Here is a 27,880-nt window from a genome sequence, read left to right on the forward strand (position 1 = left end):
CATCAAACAATCCAAACCTCCCACCTACAGCAGGCAACATAAAGAAAAGTGGCACTGTCAATGTTAACGTCAATGTTAATATTAATGCTAATGTTTAAGCAATCGGTCAATATCTATCTATACACATATACACACATATAGTTAGTAAATAAACAAATCACTTAAGTAATAACATAAAATAGCACCACCACAGCTCTCACACATAAAATGAAGCAACACCACACTAAAGCACAAACATCAGTCACCTCAAAGCACATCCGCACTGTATATTACTGTACTGTATTTTAATCGTATGCTACAACCTCTTTATATTTTAAAGTATTCAAATAGAATTTATGGAGTAATCATGATGGAAAATATTGCATATCTATAAAACTTACACTGTATTTCAATATGACTTGAATCATTAATCTTTAAACTGCAATTTCTAATTTATTTTATTTTATATTTTTGTATACTCTCTCATACTGTATACTGTAAATATGATCAAATGCATTTTTGCAAAAAATACTGAAATAATAAATAAATGAATGTACTTGTACAGCAAAAGGCTGAAAAGGGTAATGCAAGCCTTCAAGCAGCCCCCCAGCACAAAAAAAGTCCCCTTGATTTAGAACCACTTAAACCTAACTAACCTAAGAACATCACGCACATTCATGCCTGAGGCAGGATTCGAACCTGCAACCGTACCAGCAGCGCGGTTAAGGGACCGAGGCGCCTAGAACCGCTCGGCCACACCGGCCGGATGGCACGAAGTCGATGTTCCAAAACATCTCAAAAGTGTTCTGTACGATTCAGGTCAGAACTCTGTGCAGGCCAGTCCATTACGGGCATTTTATTGTCGTGCAAACACTCCGCCAAAGGCCTTGCATTATGAACAGGTGCTCGATCGTGTTGAAAGGTGCAATCACAATCTCCGAATTGCTCTTCAACAGTGGGAAGCAAGAAGGTGCTTAAAACATCAATGTAGGCCTGTGATATGATAGTGCCACGCAAATCAACAAGGGGTGCAAGCCCCCTCCATGAAAAACACGACCACACAATATCACCGCCTCCGAGTATTATTGTTGGCACTACACACGCTGGCAGATGACGTTCACTGAGCATTCACCATACCCACACCCTGTCATTGGATCGCCACATTGTGTGCCATGATTCGTCACTCCACATAACGTTTTTCCACTGTTCAATCGTCCAATGTTTACGCTCCTCACACCAAGCGAGGAGTCGTTTGGCATTTACCTACGTGATGTGTGGCTTATGACCAGGCGCTCGACTATGAAATTCATGTTTTCTCACCCCCAGCTTAATTCTCATAGTACTTGCAGTGGATCGTCATGCCATTTGGAATTCCTATGTGATGGTCTGGATACATGTCTGCCTATTACACATTACGACCCTCTTCAACAGTCGGCGGTGTCTGTCAGTCAATAGACGAGGTCGGCCTGTACGCTTTTGTGCTGTACGTGTCCCTTCACGTTTCCACTTCACTATCGCATCGGAAACAGTAGACCTAGGGATGTTTAAGAATCTGGAAATGTCGAGTACAGACGTATGACACAAGTGACACCCAGTCACCTGACCACGTTCCAAGTCCGTGAGTTCACCAGAGCGTCCCATTCTGCTCTCTCACAATGGCTAATGACTACTGATGTAGCTGATATGGAGTTCCTGTCAGTAGGTGGCAGCACAATGCACGTATGTTTTTGGGGGTGTCCGGATACTTTTGATCACATAGTATATAAAATTTATTACAAGGGCGTTCTGAAAATTTAATGTTTTCGAATTTTTATGTGAAAACTCTTGCAGCTGTTTGCTGCTCAAATTACATAGCTACTCAATGAAATAGGAAGCTACGGATCTTTGCTGATGGACAAACTTGTGGCTTGTACATAATTTTAATTTTGATTAGAGAACATCTACCATTATCACAGAATAAAAAAAATGGCACTATGTATAAATTTTATTCGGACCTTTCTCCCCTTGTTTTTACTGGTACAACATACAAATTTATTTTTGACAGACTGAATTGGATTAAACATAATTAAGGTTTTAATTAAACAATTAACTTGAATACTGAACCATAATCAACGATTACAGTAAATGTCAATTATAACTCTCACACAATCATTCTTTGCCCGACACAATTAAGATGCTAATGATACAACCTTCAAGCCAAATTTAAACAGCCATAAAATTACCAAAACTTCCTGGGCACAAGAGAAAAATAAAAATTTAATAAAACTGAACCGGCCACATAACAGTCCACAGTCCAAAAATTCTTAAACTAAAACACAAGGTGGCGAAAGGAGGAGAACACGGAGTTGAACACTTCACCAAACAAGAATGATAGCAAGGGTTACAGCGTTCCCCAACAATATGCAAATAAGTAAAATTTACATTAAATAAGAATGACGGTTGTTATCTCAACCACTAGTATAATGTTTAAATAACTTCCAGAAGCAATAAGGTTATAAAAGGGTAGCTTCTCTTAGTTAACAAATGGAATGACTCAAAATCGTTCTAAAATTGCAACTTAACTTTAAACAACAGCATTAAAGGCTATAGCGGCGTTTGGAACAAAATAACACTGCGGAAGACAGACAGTGCGACCTTTTGCTGCCCAAAACTTGTTTACAGGATCGCATAAACCGGTGGATGTGTAATCCGACTGGGCCCAACATAAGTATCCCTGACAAGGATTTGTTAACAGCACCGACCTCAGAGCACAAGTAGTCTTGAGAAAATTTCCTGCAGCGCAAATAAATTCCAATCAGTGTAAGCTCCAGTCACAGCCAAGATTATAATTAATAATAATTACGCTCCCAAGAGTTAATGCAAATTCTTACGGAGCGATCCTGGTAAATCAACAGTCTTCTAAGAAGTTAGCAAAAATTTAAGGCACCACTTACAGTAGGCTGAAGGAAATTCCCGCATTAAATACTTATACTAAATCCTGCTGGAGCAAGTGATTAAACCAACCCGGAGCTAATTGTGTTGAATTCTACGGCCGCTGCACACGTACAAAGTCCCGGCCAAGCTCAGACCGGACAGTGTGTCCTAAAACAGTCTAAAATTTCCATATAAGCCACTCAAAATAAGACACACTGTACATGTCCTGAAGCAGAATAAGCAGTACATTAGCCTCAATGAATAAGACACTGTGGAACCAAATTCAGAACTATCCGTAAGACACTGTGGAACCAACTTCAGAACTATCCGTAACTAATCTCCGGCAGATACCACATGGCCCCGTAAGTCTCACACATCTTCACCGGTTAACATCAGAGTATGAATCCTACACAACTTAATGCTTCCAGTTGTGCGAGGAGAAGATGTCCAGCATGAGACGACGAACCCGCCAACGTTTCGCACGCAAAGGCCCCGACTAATCAGCACCGTACACCCGATGCTCGGCGAAACGACGAGGACGGCGAGGCCCAGGCACCACGGATGGAGACGAAGGCTTCCTTTCAAAACAATGTTGCCTCGTCGAACGCTGATCGGAGAGAGACTCCCGGACACACGCCAAGCCGGAAAACCAAAGGCGGAACAGTCAGAGATACGAGACCAGACGAGTATCGATATCAGCAACGCAAGTGGAACGTAACTAGCGCCAGTCGCCACAGCTCAGTTTTTAAACAAAACAAACTTTATTCACATTAGACACCTTTATTCTTCATGTCTACATATTTATTTCCCGACGTTGTCACCGTGGCGATCAACACATTTCTCCCGACGAGACAACAGTTTGTTGATACCGCCACTGCTGAATGTTTGACTTCGCTGACGGAGCTACAACTTCACCTTTGCTTACACCGTTTCACCAGTGTCAAACTGAAAACCTCGAATGTGTTCTGGAAGCAGACGAAAATCGGATGGGGCCAAGTTGGGGCTGTATGAAGTATTACTGATGGTAGTGGACTGAAGGCGGCGGATTGGTCCAGATACCGCAACGCTCGTGTGAATTCTGCCATTGTCACGATGAAAGAGACTGTGCTCCATGTGTGACGAATTCTTCGAATTCGTGCTTCCAGTTTACCACGCACCTAATTAGGTACTCACACTGTGGTGTCACCGCCAGACACCACACTTGCTAGGTGGTAGCCTTTAAATCGGCCGCGGTCCATTAGTATACGTCGGACCCACGTGTCGCCACTGTCAGTGATAGCAGACCGAGCGCCACCACACGGCAGGTCTAGAGAGACTTACTAGCACTCGCCCCAGTTGTACAGCCGACGTTGCTAGCCATGGTTCACTGACAATTACGCTCTCATTTGCCGAGACGATAGTTAGCATAGCCTTCAGCTACGTCATTTGCTACGACCTAGCAAGGCGCCATTTATCCTTTGCTATGTATCTAATGAAGCATGTACGGTAACGAGAGATGTTCTACAATTTTGAATTAAAGTTAAGTATTCCAGAAGCTATGTACTATTTTTGGCTACTATAATTCCTTGTCATTTTCCAGACCTCACGCCAGCCTGCGTGAGCTTAAACGCGTGCCTTTCGGCTACCCGTCCTAGTGGATTGGCTGTCTGGTCAGTCCACTACACACACACCGCCATGTTACACGCCACAGTACTGAGCCCTCTATGGGCAGAGCGTTGCAAACTGCTCCAGCGACGCAGCAAAGTCTACCAAGTAATATGCATGATATGTAACATCTCAGCCGATATTGAGAACAGAAAAAAAATTCCGAGGCATTGCTTTTCAGCACACTCTCGTAATGAAGTGTCAATAGAAAAAGCAGCACAACTTGGAAAGCTTTTAATACTTCGTTCTTTGACCTAATATGCGCTGCGGGCCCATGAGAAAGGAAATTTTCCGATTTAGTACTTCTATCCATTACACTTTGAAAGAACACTGTTCAGAGGTTATCAATGACGCATTTGGGCATCGAAATGATTCGATGGTAATAGAGGGAATTTGTGCCCGCTTAACGCAGCTGCTTGCCTTAACCGCTTCGACCACCCAAGCACGCTTCCCATCCGACCAAATTCCCAGCCTTTTACACGCCACTATCATAGCTCCACCTACCCGTGAAACGCTCACTCGCCATCCCGCATTCCCACAAGAGATAGCGTTTGGTGTGCAAGTTCACTGAAATAATGCCTTCAAATTGGTTTAAATGAATCGACGAACAGCGGATGTAGCAACCTCTATAATGGTTACTGAACTTGAAACTATTTCGACTCACGCAAATTGGCAGCAGCTGTGTATCGGTGTGATGTGGCGTAGTTGTCAACATATTGGATCCACGCTGGGGAGGACAACAGTTCACATTCGTGCACTATAATCCTGAATTACGATTTCCCTAAATCCCTCTATGCAAATACAAAATGGTTCCTTTGAAAAGGGCGCCCGAAACTTCCCCATCATTGAAACATTCCGACCTTGGGCTCCACCTCTAATAACGTCATTGTCGCTCCGATGTTAAAACCATAACCTTCCTCCTTTCCTTGTCCGCCCCTGGAAGCTGAGTGGTCAGCGCGATAGAATGTCATACCTAACGGCCTGGTTTCGATTCCCGGTTGGCTCGGAGATTTTTTCCGCTGAGGGAATGGGTGTTGTGTTATCCTTATCATCATTATTTCATCCCCATCGACACGCAAGTCGCCGAAGTGGCGCCAACTCGAAAGGCTTGAACCAGGCGAACGGTCTACCCCACAGGAGGCCCTAGTCGCACGGCATTTACATTTGCTCCTTTCCTTATTTTGCTCCATACTGACCTTTGCCCATTCAGTTGCCTACATGCAGTGGCAGCAGGTTGCCTACCTGCCAGGAGCAATCACGTCGTCAGTGACTTTGAGTACATGAAATCAAGAGAGTGAATGGCGTAATGTTTAAAGACTAGCTGTTGCCTGCAGGTGAACCCGTGACGAGTGATGCTGGTTAAGTAGGCTATTATAGCTGCAACGCCATCAGCTGCCTTCACGTGTCCGCCGACTAGGCACAGCGCACGCCGTACACTGCACCCTCCCCCTCCCAAACCGTCCCAGCTGTGCCACTGCACGATGTAGCAGCACGTACTGCCGAGAAATGCGTACAAAAGAGCGTGGGCTGTTTAAGTAACTATACATTATACAACGTATACATTATGCGACAAATTTAATAATTTTTAACATTGTTTCTGTTCTTTGATGTACTCCCTTCAACCTCTTAGGGGTCGATATTTAATTTCTTATTTTTTTAATTTTATTTTTATTTTTATTTTCTCGAGAAGGCTATGTCCTTCCTTGGGGTTCAAGAAATCTCCATATGAAATTTTATTGAAACCTAATCATTTGTTCAGTCATGAAAACGTAGCAAACAAGAGTTCTTTCGCATTTTTGACACAATTATGTGTGTGCACCAGAGCACAAGAAATGCTGAAGTTACCTGACTTCTATAGTTTCCTTAACAAGATCAAGGTTATAACTGGAAGCTTCAAGAAGCAGAACCTAACTGCTTTATGAGATGAGGATAATCGGATTATATTCGAATCGGAAAAAATGACAAAACACTGGGAGAATTACATATCATCTCTGTTTCACGACAAAAGAGACAAGACAGTAAATCAAAGTGAAGAAGAATCTAGTCCATGTATCGTATCATCAAAGGTAGAATATGCGCTGAAAGTAACAAAGAACAGAAAAGCGTCTTGTGGGACAACTTACCCACTGAAATTTTAAGATGCGTAGACACATAAACGTAGACAACCCTATTTAATGAAATTTGCAGCTCAGGCCAGATCCCGGATGAACGGCTGAAATCAACCTTTGTCCCATTACCGAAGAAAGCAAATGCAAAAAAAGTGCTCAGAATTTCGATTGATCTCTAAGAATTATACATAACCGAATTTATCATAAATGTGAGGAGTATTGTGGAGAAAGCCAGTTTGGTTTTATGAAGGGGATGGGTACCCGAGAAGCGTTGTCTGGCATGAAGATACTTGTGCAAAGATGCTATAACTATCAGCATGAAATCCATATACGCTTTATCGATTATGAGAAAGCATTTGACATCGTTAAGCATGACCCCCTTATCACAATCTTACGAGAAATAGGATTGGATGGTAAGGACATAAGAATCATTCAACAGTTATTCTGGAATCAGAGAGCAGAGGTCAGAATTAACAAAAATTTAAAAACAGAATCTGTGAAAATACTGAAAGGAGTCCGCCAGGGTTGTGTACTGTCCCCATTACTGTTCAGTTTGTATCTGGACAGGATTTTTCGATCCAGGCAAGACTCAGGTTCGTTTGGTGTAAAAGTAAATGGAGTGAAGATCTGGAACTTATGGTATCCAGACGACACAGCTTTTTTTGCACCATCGATAGCCGAGGTACAGAAATAGATAAAGCTGGTCAGCATTTTGGCGTCAGAATAAATTCGAAGAAAACTAAATGGATATCAACTGAAACAACCCCCGGTCAAAACGAGTCCCTAGTCATTAACTGTGGTAAAATCGAGAAAGTAACCAAATTTAAACATCTAGGACCTGTGATAAATTCGAAACTTGATTGTGATGATGAAATTAAGATTCTCTGTGGGATTGCCAAAGAAACGTTCCGAAAGCTGCGAAATATGCTGACACACACAGACATGCCGCTCCATCTGAGAATAATGGCGGAACAATCCTATGTTATCCCCTTCCGACTCTATGGAGCGGAAACTTGGTCAATTAAAGCAGCCTCTGTATAGAGATTATAAGTAACATAAATGTGGTTCTTGCTCCGATTACTAAAAATATCATGGATTCAGAAAGTGAGCAATGCTAAAGTACTGCGTACAGCTGGTGTGGATAGAGAACTAATGGGCCAATTAAAAGAAGAAAGACATTGTGAGGAAATAAATATAAACTTCTTCAATTAATTCTAGAAGGCAGAATAGAAGGAAAGTGCCAGCAGGTAGAAGGAAGCAATCATGGTCACAGAATATCAAGACATGGACTGGCATCAACAGCTCCGAAGAGCTGGTTCAAGAAGCAAGGGAACGCCGCCTGTGAGCAGCCGACGCACTACACGTCTATGGTACCAACAAGAAGAAGAAGAAGTCACAACAGCCCATTACAAACAGTATTAGTTATTAGGAAGGCAAACAGTATGTAGTACGCAAATAGCATAGCTAATACACAGGCTAAAATTATAACGACGTGGTCAATTGTGAAGCAAGTGTCTGGTCAGCAGTACAAGGTCGACGATATAAAGTCAGTCCGCAGTAAAAATATTTCTGTTATTGACAAGTCAGATACATGTACAGTATTTAACAATCATTTTCCCAGCGTTGATGGTGAATTAAATAAAAACTTAGTTTCTACAAGGAATTGTTAAGCGTCTTGGAAAAGCCTTTCCGAGGTTGATGTCTGAAAAACTTCTCTGTGATATTGACAAGGGGGGAGACTGAGTCAATAATTAAATCACTCAAGACTAAAAACTTCCATGGACAGCAGAAAATTAAAGCACTGTGCTGCACATGTTAGCCCTGTACTTAGCCACATTTATAATTTTTCCTTTAAGAATGATCAGTTTTCTGAGCGATTAAACACCCAGTAGTAAAGCCGCTTTATGAAATGGGAGAAAACGATAACGTACACAATATTAGACCTATTTCTATGCCATCAGTGTTTGCTAAAGTTATTGAAAAGGCTGCGTATTTAAGGACAATTGATCATTTTATTTCATATAATTTGCTATCAAATGTACAGCTCGATGTTAGAAGTTGTTTAACAATTGAAAATGCTATGTACTCCCTTCTATGTGAGGAACTGGATGCAGTTAACAAAAGTTTTCAAACGTTAGGCATCTGTTTTGATTTGACTAAGGTGTTTGATTGTGTTTATCACAAAATATTCCTCCAGAAGTCGGACCATTACGGAATACGGGGAGTAGCTCACAATTGGTTCAGCTCTTGCTTTAACAACAGATACCAAAGGATCGTTATTCACAGTGTTGAAAATGGCTGTGATGCGGGGTCTGAGCGGGGTACGGTCAAATGGGGGTGCCCCAGGGATCAGTGTTGGGCTACTACTGTTCCTTATTTATGTAAATGATATACCCTCTACTATTATAGGTGACTCTAAAATATTTCTGTTTGCTGATGACACTCGCTTGGGTAGTAAAGGATGTTGTGTGCCATATTAGCACTGTTTCTAACGGTGGCGTTCATGACGTAAGTTCATAGCTTGTAGAAAATAATCTAAAGCTAAATCAGCGTAAGAATAAGTTTTTGCAGTTCCTAACACACAATTCAACAAAACCCGACGTTTTAATTTCACAGAATGCGCATGTGATTAGTGAAACTGAACAGTTCAGATTTCTAGGTATTCAGATAGACACTAAACTGTCGTGGCAAACCCACATTCAGCATCCTGTTCAAAGACTTAATGCTGTCATTTTTTCAATTCGAACGGTATCCTAAAGAAGTGATAGTTCGACTTGAAAAGCAGTCTACTTTGCTTATCTTCATTCGCTTATGACTTACGGTATTATGTTTTGGGGTAACTCCCCCATTCTTAAAGGATATTTTTGGCCCAGAAAGGGCGGTTCAGGCAATTAGTGATGTAAGTTCGCAAACTTCTTGTCGATTCCTGTACATTAGTCTGGGTATTCTGACACCGGCCTCTCAATATGTATATACTGTCATTTCTTGTTAACAAAATCACCTTATTCTCAAGAATTAATAGTTTTTCCTCAGTTAATACTAGGCAGAAGTCCAATCTGCATTTGTGTCGCACTTCTTCTACTATTGTGCATAAAGGTGTGCAGTACATTGCTAGATCCATTTTCAGTAAGCTACCACAAGAAACTTGCCCCATGAACCATGGACCTTGCTGTTGGTGGGGAGGCTTGCGTGCCTCAGCGATACAGATAGCCGTACCGTAGGTGCAACCACAACGGAGGGGTATCTGTTGAGAGGACAGACAAACGTGTGGTTCCTGAAGAGGGGCAGCAGCCTTTTCAGTAGTTGCAGGGGCAACAAACTGGATGATTGACTGATCTGGCCTTTTAACACTAACAAAAATGGCCATACTGTGCTGGTACTGCGAACGGCTGAAAGCAAGGGGAAACTACAGCCGAATTTTTCCCGAGGACACGCAGCTTTACTGTACGGTTAAATGATGATAACGTCCTCTTGGGTAAAATATTCCGGAGGTAAAATAGTCGCCCACTCTGATCTCCGGGCGGGGACTACTCAAGAGGACGTCGTTATCAGGAGAAAGAAAACTGGCGTTCTACGGATCGGAGCGTGGAATGTCAGATCCCTTAATCGGGCAGGTAGGTTAGAAAATTTAAAAAGGGAAATGGATAGGTTAAAGTTAGATATAGTGGGAATTAGTGAAGTTTGGTGGCAGGAGGAACAAGACTTCTGGTCAGGTGAATACAGGGTTATAAATACAAAATCAAATAGGGGTAATGCAGGAGTAGGTTTAATAATGAATAAAAAATAGGATTGCGAGTAAGCTACTACAAGCAGCATAGCGAACGCATTATTGTGGCCAAGATAGACACGAAGCCCATGCCTACTACAGTAGTACAAGTTTATATGCCAACTGGCTCTGCAGATGATGAAGAAATTGATGAAATGTATGATGAGATAAGAGAAATTATTCAGGTAGTGAAAGGAGACGAAAATTTAATAGTCATGGGTCACTGGAATTCGAGAGTAGGAAAAGGGAGAGGAGGAAACATAGTAGGTGAATATGGATTGGGGGTAAGAAATGAAAGAAGAAGCCGCCTGGTAGAATTGTGCACAGAGCATAACTTAATCATAGCTAACACACTTGGTTCAAGAATCATAAAAGAAGTTTGTATACGTGGAAGAATCCTGGAGATACTAGAAGGTATCAGATAGATTATATAATGGTAAGACAGAGATTTAGGAACCAGATTTTAAATTATAAGACATTTCCAGGGGCAGATGTGGACTCTGACCACAATCTATTGGTTATGAACTGTAGATTAAATCTGAAGAAACTGCAAAAAGGTGGGAATTTAAGGAGACGGATCCTGGATAAACTGACTAACCCAGAGGTTGTACTGAGTTTCAGGGAGAGCATAAGGGAACAATTGACAGGAATAGGGGAAAGAAATACAGTAGAAGAAGAATGGGTAGCTCTGAGGGATGAAGTAGTGAAGGCAGATGAGGATGAAGTAGGTACAAAGACGAGGCCTAGTAGAAATCCTTGGGTAACAGAAGAAATACTGAATTTAACTGATGAAAGGAGAAAATATAAAAATGCAGTAAATGAAGCAGGCAAAAAGGAATAAAAATGTCTCAAAAATGAGATCGACAGGAATCGCAAAATGGATAAGCAGGGATGGCTAGAGGACAAATGTAAGGATGTAGAGGCTTATCTCACTAGGGGTAAGATAGATACTGCCTACAGGAAAATTAAAGAGACCTTTGGAGAAAAGAGAGCCACTTGTTTAAATATCAAGAGCTCAGACGGAAATCCAGTTCAAAGCAAAGAAGGGAAAGCAGAAAGGTGGAAGGAGTATGTAGAGGGTCGATATAAGGGCGATGTTCTTGAGAACAATATTATGGAAATGGAAAAGGAGGTAGATGAAGATGAAATGGGAGATACGATACTGCGTGAAGAGTATGACAGAGCAGTGAAAGACATGAGTCGAAACAAGGCCCCGGGGGTAGACAACATTTCATTATAACAACTGACAGCCTTTGGAGAGCCAGTCCTGACAAAACCCTACCATCTGGTGCGCAAGATGTATGAGACAGGCGAAATTCCCTCAGACTTCAAGAAGAATATAATAATTCCAATCCCAAAGAAAGCAAGTGTTAACAGATGTGAAAATTACCGAACCATCAGTTTAATAAGTCACATCTGCAAAATGCTAACACGAATTCTCTACAGACGAATGGAAAAACTGGTAGAAGCCGACCTCGGGTAAGATCAGTTTGGATTCCGTAGAAATATGGGAACACGTGAGGCAATACTGACCTTACGACTTATCTTAGAAAATAAACTAAGGAAAGGCAAACCTACGTTTCTAGCATTTGTAGACTTAGAGAAAGCTTTTGACAATGTTGACTGGAATACTCTCTTTCAAATTCTGAAGGTGGCAGATCCAAAATACAGGGAACGAAAGGCTATTTACAATTTGTACAGAAACCAGATGGCAGTTATAAGAGTCGAGGGGCATGAAAGGGAAGCAGTGGTTGGGATGGGAGTGAGACATGGTTGTAGCCTCTCCCCGATGTTATTCAATCTGTATATTGAGCAAGCAGTAAAGTAAACAAAAGAAAAATTCGGAGTAGGTATTAAAATCCATGGAGAAGAAATAAAAGTTTGGGGTTCGCCGATGACACTGTAATTCTGTAAGAGACAGCAAAGGACTTGGAAGAGCAGTTGAACGGAATGGACAGTGTCTTGAATGGGGGATATAAGATGAACATCAACAAAAGCAAAACGAGGATAATGGAATGTGGTGGAATTAAGTCGAGTAATGCTGAGGGAATTGGATTAGTAAATGAGACACTTAAGTTAGTAAAAGTGTTTTGCTATTTAGGGAGCAAAATAACTGATGATGGTCGAAGTAGAGAGGATATAAAATGTAGACTGGCAATGGCAAGGAAAGCGTTTCTGAAGAAGAGAAATTTGTTAACATCGAGTATAGGTTTAAGTGTCAGGAAGTCGTTTCTAAAAGTATTTGTATGGAGTGTAGCCATGTATGTAAGTGAAACATGGACGATAAATAGTTTGGACAAGAAGAGAATAGAAGCTTTCGAAATGTGGTGCTACAGAAGAATGCTGAAGATTAGATGGGTAGATCACATAACTAATGAGGAGGTATTGAATAGAATTGGGGAGAAGAGGAGTTTGTGGCACAACTTGACAAGAAGAGGGGCCGGTTGTTAGGACATGTTCTGAGGCATCAAGGGATCACAAATTTAGCGTTGTAGGGCAGCGTGGAGGGTAAAAATGGTAGTGGGAGACCAAGAGATGAATACACTAAGCAGATTCAGAAGGAAGTAGGTTGCAGTAAGTATGGGAGATGAAGAAGCTTGCGCAGGAGAGTACCATGGAGAGCTGCATCAAACCAGTCTCAGGACTGAAGACCACAACAACAACAACCACAAGAAGTCAAAAGTCTTAGCAGTGACCTACGCGCTTTCAAATAGAAACTGAAGAGTTCTCCCAGTAGGTCACCCCTTCTCTTCTGTTGGGTAGTTCCTTGAAATATTAAGCTGAATCCTGTATTATGTTGTTGACTGCGTTTAGATAAACTTATAGCTTGTCATCTTTTGGGTTCAAAAATATTTTATTAAATCTGTTGTTACTTTTATGTTGTATTTTCATGCACTGACACGTTCCACGACCTTGGAGATTTGCTCCTCAATTTGGACGTACGGAACTAGGCGTGTAAAATAAAAATTCAAAAACGCGGGATTGGGTAACATACGAGATGTTTGTTATTATGAACAGAGGCAACATAACGACCCACATTATATTTCTGTTATGGGCCCCTTGAGCAGGAGACATTCCGTCAGAATTACTGAGATTCTTTGGACAGTCCGCCATTGCAAGGCTATTCTACATCATGAGTGAGATATATGACACGGGCAAAATACCCGAATGTAATAACACCATTTCGTAAGTAAACAGGAGCTGACAAGTTGGAATGTTACCGAACCACCGGTTTAATAAGTCATGGTTGCAAAACGCTGATACGTATTATTTGCTGATGAGTGGGGAACATAGCAGAAGTCGATCTCGGGGAAGGTCGGCTTGTAATTCACAGAAGTGTAGCTGCACGCGATGCATTATTGATTCCACGACCTATGTTACACTGATCAACCAGAACATTATGAGCACTAACCTACTATCGATATAAACCCTTTCAGGCGATAACAGCGTCACCTGTCGAGGAATGGCTGCTAGCCAGACATACTCAAGGTGCTTGTAGTATCAGTGAGCGTGCAGTCCGTGTGTAGAATGGGGAAGGCACGCGACTTATCTGAGTTTGACCGAGGACAGATTGTGATGGGTCGGACGCTCGGCACGTGCGTTTCTGAAAGCGCACGACTTGTCAGGTTTTCGACGAACGCTGTAGTGAGTGTCTTCAACAAGTTTTGAAATGAAGGTGAAACTACGTCCAGATGTCGTGGTTCAAATGGTTCAAATGGCTCTGAGCACAATGGACTTAACATCTAAGGTCATCAGTCCCCTAGAACTTAGAACTACTTAAACCTAACTAACCTAAGGACATCACACGGATCGATGCCCGAGGCAGGATTGGAACATACGACCGTAGCGGTCGGGCGGTTCCAGACTGAAGCGCCTAGAACCGCTCGGCCACAACGGCCGGCGCTGTCGTGGTGTTGGGCAGGGACCCCTTATTACAGATATCGGACATCGTAGGCTGGGCGACTGGTGAAACGGGACAGGCGGCGAACTGTTGCGGAACTATAATCAGACTCTCCTGTCGGGCAGAGTACAAGTGTGTCTGAACACACAGTGCATCGAACACTCCTAACGATGGGCCTCAGCAGCCGTCGACCCATGTACGTGCCATGTTGACACATGAAATCGGCAACTAGCAACTACGACTGAAATGGGCACGTGGCCATCGGAAATGGACGTTGGCGCAGGGTCAGAGCAGTACACAGTCTGGTGACTCCCGGTACCTTCTTCATCACGCCGATGAGAGGGCGCGAATCCGTCGCCATCCAGGGGAATGGCTCCTTGACACCTTCACTGCGGGACAGAGGGAACGTCGCGGCGGCTCCATTATGCTCTGGGGAACATTGACACGGGCGTCCGTGGGCCCAGTGGAGCAGCATGACAGTGAAGGAGTATCGTACGCTGGTTTCAGTCCACTTACACAGCTACTTCAACCACAATCACTGTCATGTTTCCCGACGGCAGTGGTATTTTTCAACGCCTTGTCACAAGGTCAGCAGTGGAACCCAATAACGGGTGTCAGTGGATGTGCTGGCCCTCCAACTCGGCGGATCTGCACCCGATTGAACACATCTGGGATGTGACTGAATGTGGCGTCAGAGCTCATCACCCCCATCCCCGGAATTTACGGGAATTAGGTGACTTGTGTGTGCAGATGTGGTTCCAACTCCCCCCAGCGACCTGCCAGGGCCTCATTCCTTCCTTGCCACGACACGTCGCCTCTGTTATCCGTGCGAAAGTTGGGCGCGTCCTCGTACCGGCTGTTAGGCAGGTGGTCATAATGTTCTGGCTGATCAGTGTGGAGGATACGTTAAAGAAAGGAAATCCTAGCTTTATTGTATTTGAACACTTAGAAATAAAAGGTTTGACACTCCATACACCATATGAAATTCTGAAGGTAGCAGAGATAGAATCCTGGGAGAAAAAGGTTATATACAGACTAACCAGACAACAGTTACAACAGAGTAAGCTTATCCATTACGGATTTTTAAGAACGCATGACAGTTTATTCAATGTACATACATAAAGCTGCAACCCGTCAAATTTTTGAAATAGTTATTTATTCATTCCAGGGAATAGCGCACTTTTTGAAATAGCTGTTTATTCATTCCAGGAACCTGGTTCATGGAATGAACCAGTAACTGTTTCAAAAAATTGACTGGTTGCAGTTTTACGTATTTAAATTGCAATTATAACAGTGTGCAATTCATCCCAGAAAAAGTTCGGAATAAGAGAGGAATGCTAGACTGCATTTTACGCCAGAATGATAAATATTCGGAGGTGGCATAAATCACAGAGGGTACAGCGGGAGTGAAAATGACCATGTTTAGTTTCCAGTTAGGACTTGATTCAAGCAAAAAAACCACAGTGAGCCTGAATCTGCGGTTTGTTTCGTGTTGAATTCCATGTTACGAGAAGACCAGGCGCAGACGTCACTGTAGGAGTACGATAAGTTTGGTGATGACAAACGATATTAATGTGCGGTACAATGCGATAAAGACGTGTCGCGGGGCACAGCAACAATAATCGGACTCTGTATATAAAATAATTTAGGTTCTAAGAAATAGGATGCAAATTGTGCATGTGATACCACGCTGATGGCACGTAATTTTCGTATCATCAAACGTTTCCTCCCCAGTGGAATTAGGCTGCTGAAACATAAAATAAGTCTGTACAGATAACTAGCGATGATTGTAGTAAGTGCTCAATAATCCAATCTTAACCCAATATCGACATTATTTTCACAATTAGCTTAGAGGTACAAACATTTCGTTAATCGAAGCGGAAGAATAAGTGGGTCGCTAGGAGGACACCAAAGTGCCCCCTGGATCCTTAAAAATATGGCACAAGTTTTTCTGAAGTGCAATAGTATTGATCGTCTAGGGGAAAGATTGAGAGGCTGTGCAGTGATACTGAAAACATCAAAAAGCTTCGAAATATTTTGCGCTGCTCGGAAATATTGTGCCGTCTGTGGGCAGTCTGCGGACTGAGTATCTATGGGTCCGCTGTTTCTTTCTTTCTTTCTTTCTTTCTTTTTTTAATTTTTTGTTGAAATTTAGTTCAAAACAAGACGAAAGAGCGCAATGACTGGACTGTATCGAATGTATAAGTAACTTACATGAATGTGTGCTGTCTGTTCTTACAGTTCTTACAGACATGACCGAAAGTACAGGAACCACGCGGAATCTGCAGCTGATATTATATGTAATTTGAAGGTGGAGGGGGGAGAAAAGAAAGGAAAGGGAAGGGTTTATTGATGTCCGAAAGAACAGACACCACACACTCATATAATTTATTCGCCTAGATCGGCAGTGGATCCACCTTCTTCAGTGCAGATGCACAAGTACCTCTGACCTTCTGTGGGTATCTCAGAGTAGCGAGCATGGGGGAAATGAACATGCACGCTGCATAGGTGGCACTCAGTGGGAATATGGGGTTGGCCGTGAGGTGTGCAAAGATAGTTTACGCGGTTGCACTAGCACTGTCCTGGATGGCGCAATGGTTAACGCACCCGCTTAGTAAGTAGGAGATATTGGGTTCGAATCCCGATCTGGCACTTATTTTCACTCGTCACCGTTGATTTCACGTAATGTCCCGCTACAGCTGAAATCAGTAGCCCCTTTCCTTTCCTTTCCTTTCTCCCCACCCTCTCCATCCACCTTGAATTTACATATATGCTGTCAATTATGTTTTACACCGGTGTTACGCAGATGTATATTCTGCTGGGTTACTATGTTTATGCCATAGCCTGTTTCTTTGTTATCATATACAGTGTAAGGAAATTTGCTCATCTTAAGTATGATAGTGAAGAATGTTAAAGAAGACACACATTTCTGAATGAAAGCAGGGGAACAGCAGGAAAAGAAAATGAAGTATGCTGTCAGTAAACTCGGGCACCTGGTATTCGCCAGTTACCTAGAAATACAAAGAAAATATTGCCCCCTGTGGTTAGTATTCAAAATTCATTCATGCTCATAAATTGAGGATAATGCTGATACATGGGGCAACAACGCTCTGGTGTTTAATTTTAGCCTGTGTATTAGCTATGCTATTTGCGTACCACATACCCTTTGCCTTCCTAATAACATTTTAAGCACCTTACGGTACTGTTTGTAATGGGGTACTGTAGCTTGATTGTGACTACTTCCAACATTTTGATGTAATTCCCAGTTTTCTCTATATGATATCCTTACCCCACTAGTCAGCCACCCAGGCTGCCTTTTATTGCTAGTACCCCGTTTAGTACGTTCTAATGGAAATCAACTTTCAAATAGCATGAGGAATACGTTGAGGAAACCATTATATTTGTCATCTATGTTATTGGCACTATAAACATTCTGCCACTCGTCATCCTTATCGAGGTTTATAAAACTGTCTACTGCCGTTGTTTTCCCAGATCGTGTCCTCCAGATTCGGTTGCCTCCAGAGTTCATTTCATTTAATGGCGAGCTTTCCGTGTTCTGGAGGGCACTGGAGAGGATGAGACGTGTCATGCGTGCTAATTTCTTGTTAACAGTGACTACCAAATTGTGCGCTTTACGTGGCTATGCCTGTTAAATAAACCCGCTTACATATACCCGTGCCGTCCCTGAAAGCTTCTCTCTTCCCTTGCACTTCAGTACTTGTTCCCCTGCCCTGTATATCTCCTCTTCTGTTTGCATGAAGTGTGTGTACAGTGAATGCGATGTGTGACGACTCGCGGTGCATTTCAGAAGCGGCTGCCTGAGATCGTCTCGCACGCCAGCTGCGGCCTGCCCACCACCACGTACGCACACTACCTCCAGAACATCAGGGCCAGTAAGTACCAAATTCTTCAGCAACTTATTCCACCCCTCCTTATCACCAGTTTCTTTTTCTTTTTGTGCTGATGTGTTTTACATAGTAAGATAAAGTTGTCTCGAATAATACGCGATTCAAAGATAAAATGTGATGTTTTTCCCAAACATGTTGAAAACAATAATTTCTCCTAATTGCAACTCTGCCATATGCTAGGGTCTACACTATTCGATAACTGCTACGGGACAGAGACGTTATTGGTCAGGAATTATTACCAGCAATGATGGATAACATGAAACACAGTACATACATAACAAAGGTGGAGTGATATACTTGTAACGAAACATTGTACAGATTTCACCACGTGGTAAAACAGCAAAGGTTGATATCGGACACTGAGTAACGAATATTTTCTCCTCGGGCACGAATGCACTCTTGTTTGAGGGATAGTTTCGGTATATTGTCCCACCTCTCTCGAGGGGGTTTTCAGTTCTTGCACGGTTCGGAGAGGGAGTGTTCCTCGATAAATACGACTGCCAAGAGCGTCCCACACATGCTATATAGGGTTTAAGTCCGGGAATATGCAGGGCATTCTACACGTTCAATATCTTCACTTTCCAGTGTGTCCGACATTTCAGAGGTTCTGTCTCAGTGGGCATTGTCTTCCATAAACAAATGGCTACGATTCAGAATTGCAACGGTACGTCGCGCAGAGATAAACATCAGTGTTCGGCCGTTGTGTATAATACCTGTCTATTATACATAGTGCCTAGGCCATACAGATGGCGTTCATGAACCATCTGTGGCGTGTAACGTACTCCCCTCTTTATCAGCACAAACTGGTGGCCAGAATCACTTTCCACAATGAAGCGGGGTTTGTCGGAGAACATGACTCTGGACCACTGTTGCTGATCCCAACCAACATGCTCCGTGCAACAACCAACTCTTTCTCGACGATGGCGTGGTTCTAGGCGCTTCAGTCCGGAATAGCGCTACTGCTGCGGTCACAGGTTCGAATCCTTCCTCGGGAATGGATGTGTGTGATGTCCTTAGGTTAGTTAGGTTTAAGTAGTTCTAAGTCTAATACCCTGATGACCTCAAATGTTAAGTCCCACAGTGCTTAGAGCTATTTCAAGCATTTGATGGATGGTAGAAGTGGGATTCCTGTAACAGGCTTCAGAGGATACAAACCATCCTGGTTTAATCTCCACAAAACAGTTCTGGCAGATACAAAAGTACAGGTAGCAGTTGCAAGGTCTGCTGCAATCTGCCTAGGAATTAGACATCTGCTCCTATTCGCCGCCAGAGCTACGTATCGATCCTGTATCGGTGTGGTGGTTCGCCTACGACCACCGGTATGCTGTCGCGCACCATTTCCACCTTCATCAGGCTGTTTCAATCACAAGCCAACATTTTTGGGAACAGCCGTTACTGTGGTCACAGTAGTGACACTTAGACCAGCTCCGAGCCGTGCAACTGCTCGTCCACGAAAGCAAGCACTCAAGTGATGTCTTGCAGACATGTTGCCACACGGCATGTCGCAGTAATCCGTTCCACGAAAAAGCTTCATCATACATCGTGCTCCATGAAATGTCGACTACATTTCCTTTTACCACCATTAGTCCGGCAGCAATCGTATCGTGTCGATGGTTATAAGGCACTGCGATGTGCCCGACTGATGTGTCGTCCACATCGCTAAGTACATGTGGGCTAGTGTACGACCCTGCTTTGCTCGCGCGATTAGTTGTAGGGTGGGGAGGGGGTTTTCACACCCTTATACTGTAGTTCGATAAAAAATAGGCTGATTCAGCTAAATCATTCACCTAAAATATCTCTGGGAGCGTGTAAGATGTCGGAAATCTGTTTTCACGCAGGTGAATTGTGAGAAAGTTCCCAGCCAATGATGCATATTCTCTTTTACACTGCTACATCAATTACGTATTATCAAATGTAAACACAGTAATTTTGGCTATTAGTATCTTAGTTCGATAAGTGTCAAATTCGACGGGGTTGAACTGTTCCAAATCCGATTACAATATTTAGAACTTAGTATTTATGACCTTGCATGCCTAAGGTTCGGTATCTTGGTTCTGTTTTGTGTAGCCTTCCATTTGTATCAGATTGTAACCGATTTTATCGTCTTTGCTTCATACTATAATTGAGCTTTTTGACTTTCGTTTTTTACCAACGTCTTTCACCAAAAAGGTCTTGTATTTTTACAACTAAAAATTTTAATTTTCTCTGTGGAGATTCTCTAAAGTGCACTGTTGGTTATAAGTGTGTAGTGCTCTACCGAAGGATACCTGTCTTAAGCAGTGATTACGTATTATGTAAGGGGCGATGAAAGAATTTCCGTTCAAAGGTCGTAAAGTCCAAAATCGGTATACTGGTCAGGCAACATCTTCGTGAGCATTGAGACATTCTTCCCACTGACAAACTTGGTTGAAGATCCCCGTTTAGGAAACCACCGTCTCCCGCTACTTGAAGATGTCTGTAATTCCCTGCTGCACACTCTCATCCGATTGGAATCGTCGACCTTTCAAGGCCTTGTCTAAGGAACGGAAGGCCGGCCGGGGTGGCCGAGCAGTTCTAGGCGCTACAGTCTGGAACCCCGAGACCGCTACGGTCGCAGGTTCGAATGCTGCCTCGGGCATGGATGTGTGTGATGTCCTTAGGTTAGTTAGGTTTAATTAGTTCTAAGTTATAGGGGACTGATGACCTAAGAAGTTAAGTCTCATACTGCTCAGAGCCATTTGTACCATTTTTTTCTAAGGAACGGATGGTTAGTTCAAATGGCTCTGAGCACTATGGGACTTAACTTCTGTGGTCATCAGTCCCCTAGAACTAAGAACCACTTAAACCTAACTAACCTAAGGACATCACACACATCCATGCCCGAGGCAGGATTCGAACCTGCGACCGTAGCAGTCGCGCGGTTCCGGACTGAGCGCCTTAACCGCGAGACCACCGCGGCCGGTGGTGGTGGTTAGTGTTTAACGTCCCGTCGACAATGAGGTCATTAGAGACGGAGCTCATGCTCGGGTTAGGGAAGGATTGGGAAGGAAATCGGCCGTGCCCTTTCAAAGGAACCATCCCGGCATTTGCCTGAAGCGATTTAGGGAAATCACGGAAAACCTAAATGAGGATGGCTGGAGACGGGATTGAACCGTCGTCCTCCCGAATGCGAGTCCAGTGTGCTAACCACTGCGCCACCTCGCTCGGTACGGAAGGCGTGATAATCGCATTGTGAGACGCAAGGACTACAGAGACGGTGCTCGATTGTGCCCCACTTGAGTTGGTGTAACGGATAAGCCCGGTCTCTCAGATCGACCGGCGTCTTTGTGTCGATTTGCGACATTCAACATTTCACAGTTGTGATTTTCGAGAGACGTGCCGCCTCCATACACATTGTACGTGTAAGTCTACCTGGGTTTGTCTTTCGGCAGCCAAGAAAAGAATACAGCACCTTGATCCTGCTTGAAGGCATTTGGTACTAATGTCGCAACTGCTCAGGTTTCCATATTTACCGTAAAGACATTGTAAAGACACGAGTATTGCCTCCATGTCGGTGCTTATACAGGGTGGTCCATTGATAGTGACCGGGCCAAATATCTCACGAAATAAGCGTCAAACGAAAAAACTACAAAGAACGAAACTCGTCTAGCTTGAAGGGGGAAACCAGATGGCGCTATGGCTGGCCCGCTAAATCGCACAGCCATAGACCAAATAGGAACTCCCATTTCTTATTACATATTCGTGTAGTACGTAAAGAAATATGAATGTTTTAGTTGGACCACTGTTTTCGCTTTGTGATAGATGATGTTCTAATAGTCACAAACATATGGCTCACAATTTTAGACGAACTCTTGGTAAGACCTAGGTTTTTTAAATTAAAATACAGAACGTAGGTACGTTTGAACATTTTATTTCGGTTGATCCAGTCTGATACATGTACCTTTGTGAATTTATCATTTCTGAGAACGCATGCTGTTACAGCGTGATTACTTGTAAATACCATATTAATGCATTAAATGCTCAAAATATGTCCGTCAACCTTAATGCATTTGACAATACGTGTAACGACATTCCTCTCAACAGCGAGTAGTTCGCTTCCGTAATGTTCGCACACGCATTGACAATGCGCTGACGCATGTTGTCAGGCATTGTCGGTGGATCACGATAGCAAATATCCTTCAACTTTCTCCACAGAAGGAAATCCAGGGACGTCAGATCCAGTGAACGTGCGAGCCATGGTATGGTTCTTCGACGACCAATCCACCTGTCATGAAATATGCTATTCAATACCGCTTCAACCGCACGCGAGCTATGTGCCGGACATCCATCATGTTGGAAGTATAGCGCCATTCTGTCATGCAGTGAAACATCTTGTAGTAACATCGGTAGAACATTACGTAGGACCTCTGGCATGGATGTGTGATGCCATTAGGTTAGTCAGGTTTAAGTAGTTCTAAGTTCTATGGGGCTAATGACCTCAGATGTTAAGTCCCATAGTGCTCAGAGCAATTTGAATTTTTGGATTACGTAGGAAATCAGCATACATTGAACCAATTAGATTGCCATCGATAAAATGGGGGGGGCAATTATCCTTCCTCCCATAATGCCGCACCATACATTAACCCTCCAAGGTCGCTGATGTTCCACTTGTCGCAGCCATCGTGGATTTTCCGTTGCCCAGTAGTGCATATTATGCCGGTTTACGTTACCGCTGATGGTGAATGACGCTTCGTCGCTAAATAGAACGCGTGCAAAAATTCTGTCATCGTCCCGTAATTTCTCTTGTGCCCAGTGGCAGAACTGTACACGACGTTCAAAGTCGTCGCCATGCAATTCCCGGTGCATAGAAATATGGTACGGGTGCAATCGATGTTGATGTAGCAATCTCAACACCGACGTTTTTGAGATTCCCGATTCTCGCGCAATTTGTCTGCTACTGATGTGCGGATTAGCCGCGACAGCAGCTAAAACACCTACTTCGGCATCATCATTTGTTGCAGGTCGTGGATGACGTTTCACATGTGGCTGAACACTTCGTGTTCCCTTAAATAACGTGACTATCAGCAAACGGTGCAGACACTTGGATGATGTCGTCCATGATACCGGGCAGCATACATAGCACACGCCCGTTGGGCATTTTGATCACAATAGCCATACAGCAAAACGATATCGACCTTTTCCGCAATTGTTAAACGGTCCATTTTAACACGGGTAATGTATCGCGAAGCAAATACCGTCCGCACTGGCGGAATGTTACGTGATACCACGTACTTACACGTTTGTGACTATTACAGTGTCATCTATCACAAAGCGAAAAAAGTGGTCCAAATAAAACATTCATATTTATTTACGTACTACACGAATATGTAATAAATAATGGGGGTTCCTATTTAAAAAAAAAAACGTTGATATCCATTTGACCTATGGCAGCGCCATCTAGCGGGACAACCATAGCGCCATCTGGTTTCCCCCTGCAAGCTAGACGAGTTTCGTTTTCTGTAGTTTTTTCGTTTGATGCTTATTTCGTGAGATATTTGACTCGGTCACTATCAATGTACCATCCTGTATACTGGAATCGAAGTCGCGCTACGTTGCATATACGCTGGAGCAACGGCCTCGAACAGAAATCCTCTTACACGTGTGTATATAGATATATATTCACCAATCTGTCCTGTGTTGAACGCTAGTGTTGTACAATCAGTGCAAGATGTCACTTAATTTATATGTAGCACAGTTAGCTAAAAATAAATGAATATATAAGTTATATGAATGTGTGATGCCTGTTCTTTCTGACGTGTCTGAAAGAACAAACACCAGGCAGAATCCGTAGCTGTGAAATGTATAATAAAAACTGATGGAGGAGGGGGAGAAAGGAAAGGAAAGTGACTCTTGATACAACTGCATCAGGACTGTGTGGCATCAACGGCGACGAGTAAAAAGTGTGCCAGCCCAGGATTCGAACCCTGGCTCTCCTGCTTACATTTTTTATTGATCTCATTTTGTTCGTTGTAGGGCTGTATTTGTTCGGGGCGGACGTCCCGTGACGCCTGTTCAAGTTCATCGTCGGTGCATTAACTCAGTTTTTTCTTTTTTTATTTTTTTATTATTACAGAGGGCAGCTAACCCTCTGACCGAACACTTACTTGGCGGTAGCGTTTACCACTTCACTGCCCGGACACAGCATTTATCGCAACTGCTTGTCATATCTCGGCGTGCCTCTCGGCTGATCCACATTCTTACCTAGTGCCACGTACCTGCAGTCCCTGGGCACGCCCCCATGCACACTACTTGGAGATTACGGCAGGAGGTCGGTCCTAACAGTGCATCCGCCCGGAATACTGTGGAGCCATTGCCCATCGAAGTGAATCACATTCAGTGCAGTTGGAGAATCGCGTCCGACCTCCTGCGGCAATCTCTAAGTAGCCAGCATAGAGAACATTGAGCGGGACTGCGGGTAAGTCATGGCAGTTGGGAGCGTGTGTTCGCCGAGACGCGTACCGGGACGGCAAGTCCTGATGCAGCAGATATCGTAACTTGCCTTTCCCTTTCTTTCTCCCCCCTTCTCCTTCAATTTAAACAAAAAAAAGTACATACGCACTTTGTGGTACATACAATTAATGTAGTTGATTAGGTGATACAGGCTGAGAAAGGAGACCCAGTGTACACGCAGTGAAGTTGAACCGCCTTTGCTTACGTGCCTATTTGTGCGGCTACTGACGTTCGCGTCCTCGCAATGGCAGGTGCAGCTGCGTGTCCCCTTGCTGTGTACTTTGCCTCGTGACGTTGCCCTCGTCTGTAGTTCGCAGTTTTCTTCTTCTTCCCGTCACGTCACATACGCACAGTACTCGTAGCGCAGGTGGGATGACACAGTGTCCCTCTTGTCGCCCCCAGAGCGCCTGCAGGCGTTCGACTTTGGCCGGGAGGAGAACCTCAGCAAGTACGGCAGCGAGCGGCCGCCGGCCTACCACGTCGTCAACTCGACGCTGCCCACCGCCTTCTTCCTCGGGACGCGCGACCGGCTGGTCTCCTTTGAGGTACGCAGTGCTGGCGTCCACTGTTACTACTACTATCACATATATTATTATTGTCAAGTGACTTCTACTCAATGATATCTACGACTAGTTACTTACTTCAGTTATTTGTCATGGAGCAGACCCATCAGATACTTCCCCTTGTCAACAAAGACATACCACTGGACTTACTGGAACAAATGAAAATCTACACCGACGCAAATGTAGCACCTGACAGTCTTCTCAATGACAAGACCAAGCTGGCAAATGTGACCTTCTTACAGCATTTCCGGTATTTGTTATCTAAGTAAGAGCAGACACTCATGAGCCCCCTTTAGTCTGTCCTCTTACTACTTAATCGCACGCATGACTCTGCCAAAGGAACTCTTCGAGATAGATACACTATGTGATCAAAATTATCCGGACTCCTGACTGAAAATGGCTTCCAAGTCCGTGGCGCCCTCCATCGGTAATGCTGGAATTCAATTTGGTGTTGGCCCACCCTTAGCCTCGATGACAGCTTCCACACTCGCAGACATACGTTCAATCAGGTGCTGAAAGCTTTCTTGGGGAATGCAGCCCGTTCTTCAAGGACTGCTGCGCTGATGAGAGGTATCGATGTCGAATCGGTCAATATCTATCTATACACATATACACACATATAGTTAGTAAATAAACAAATCACTTAAGTAATAACATAAAATAGCACCACCACAGCTCTCACACATAAAATGAAGCAACACCACACTAAAGCACAAACATCAGTCACCTCAAAGCACATCCGCACTGTATATTACTGTACTGTATTTTAATCGTATGCTACAACCTCTTTATATTTTAAAGTATTCAAATAGAATTTATGGAGTAATCATGATGGAAAATATTGCATATCTATAAAACTTACACTGTATTTCAATATGACTTGAATCATTAATCTTTAAACTGCAATTTCTAATTTATTTTATTTTATATTTTTGTATACTCTCTCATACTCTATACTGTAAATATGATCAAATGCACTTTTGCAAAAAATACTGAAATAATAAATAAATGAATGTATTTGTACAGCAAAAGGCTGAAAAGGGTAATGCAAGCCTTCAAGCAGCCCCCCAGCACAAAAAAGTCCCCTTGATTTAAAACCACTTAAACCTAACTAACCTGAGGCAGGATTCGAACCTGCAACCGTAGCAGCAGCGCGGTTAAGGGACCGAGGCGCCTAGAACCGCTCGGCCACACCGGCCGGATGGCACGAAGTCGATGTTCCAAAACATCTCAAAAGTGTTCTGTACGATTCAGGTCAGAACTCTGTGCAGGCCAGTCCATTACGGGCATTTTATTGTCGTGCAAACACCCCGCCAAAGGCCTTGCATTATGAACAGGTGCTCGATCGTGTTGAAAGGTGCAATCACAATCTCCGAATTGCTCTTCAACAGTGGGAAGCAAGAAGGTGCTTAAAACATCAATGTAGGCCTGTGATGTGATAGTGCCACGCAAAACAACAAGGGGTGCAAGCCCCCTCCATGAAAAACACGACCACACAATATCATCGCCTCCGAGTATTATTGTTGGCACTACACACGCTGGCAGATGACGTTCACTGAGCATTCACCATACCCACACCCTGCCATTGGATCGCCACATTGTGTGCCATGATTCGTCACTCCACATAGCGTTTTTCCACTGTTCAATGGTCCAATGTTTACGCTCCTCACACCAAGCGAGGAGTCGTTTGGCATTTACCTACGTGATGTGTGGCTTATGACCAGGCGCTCGACTATGAAATCCAAGTTTTCTCACCTCCAGCTTAATTCTCATAGTACTTGCAGTGGATCGTCATGCCATTTGCAATTCCTGTGTGATGGTCTGGATACATGTCTGCCTATTACACATTACGACCCTCTTCAACAGTCGGCGGTGTCTGTCAGTCAATAGACGAGGTCGGCCTGTACGCTTTTGTGCTGTACGTGTCCCTTCACGTTTCCACTTCACTATCGCATCGGAAACAGTAGACCTAGGGATGTTTAAGAATGTGGAAATCTCGAGTACAGACGTATGACACAAGTGACACCCAGTCACCTGACCACGTTCGAAGTCCGTGAGTTCACCAGAGCGCCCCATTCTGCTCTCTCACAATGTCTAATGACTACTGATGTAGCTGATATGGAGTTCCTGTCAGTAGGTGGCAGCACAATGCACGTATGTTTTTGGGGGTGTCCGGATACTTTTGATCACATAGTATATAAAATTTATTACAAGGGCGTTCTGAAAATTTAATGTTTTCGAATTTTTATGTGAAAACTCTTGCAGCTGTTTGAGCTGTTTGCTGCTCAAATTACATAGCTACTCAATGAATTAGGAAGCTACGGATCTTTGCTGATGGACAAACTTGTGGCTTGTACATAATTTTAATTTTGATTAGAGAACAACTACCATTATTACAGAATAAAAAAAATGGCACCATATATTAATTTTATTCGGACCTTTCTCCCCTTGTTTTTACTGGTACAACATACAAATTTATTTTTGACAGACTGAATTGGATTAAACACAATTAAGGTTTTAATTAAACAATTAACTTGAATACTGAACCATAATCAACGATTACAGTAAATGTCAATTATAACTCTCACACAATCATTCTTTGGCCGACACAATTAAGATACTAATGATAC

General features: G+C 43.3%; 1 protein-coding gene across 1 annotated transcript in view; it reads left to right on the forward strand.

Annotated features, from left to right (window-relative positions):
* The window catches only part of LOC126416452 (lysosomal acid lipase/cholesteryl ester hydrolase-like), a 132,399-nt gene that overhangs the window by 85,540 nt on the left and 18,979 nt on the right, over window positions 1-27,880 (forward strand). The window contains exons 6-7 of the mRNA XM_050084180.1: window positions 18,120-18,204; window positions 25,090-25,232. Coding sequence (XP_049940137.1) covers window positions 18,120-18,204; window positions 25,090-25,232 — 228 coding nt within the window. The remainder of the gene's footprint in view (window positions 1-18,119; window positions 18,205-25,089; window positions 25,233-27,880) is intronic.

This window comes from Schistocerca serialis, chromosome 8 (genome assembly GCF_023864345.2).
Source record: "Schistocerca serialis cubense isolate TAMUIC-IGC-003099 chromosome 8, iqSchSeri2.2, whole genome shotgun sequence".
In the NCBI taxonomy this organism is placed as follows: domain Eukaryota; kingdom Metazoa; phylum Arthropoda; class Insecta; order Orthoptera; family Acrididae; genus Schistocerca; species Schistocerca serialis.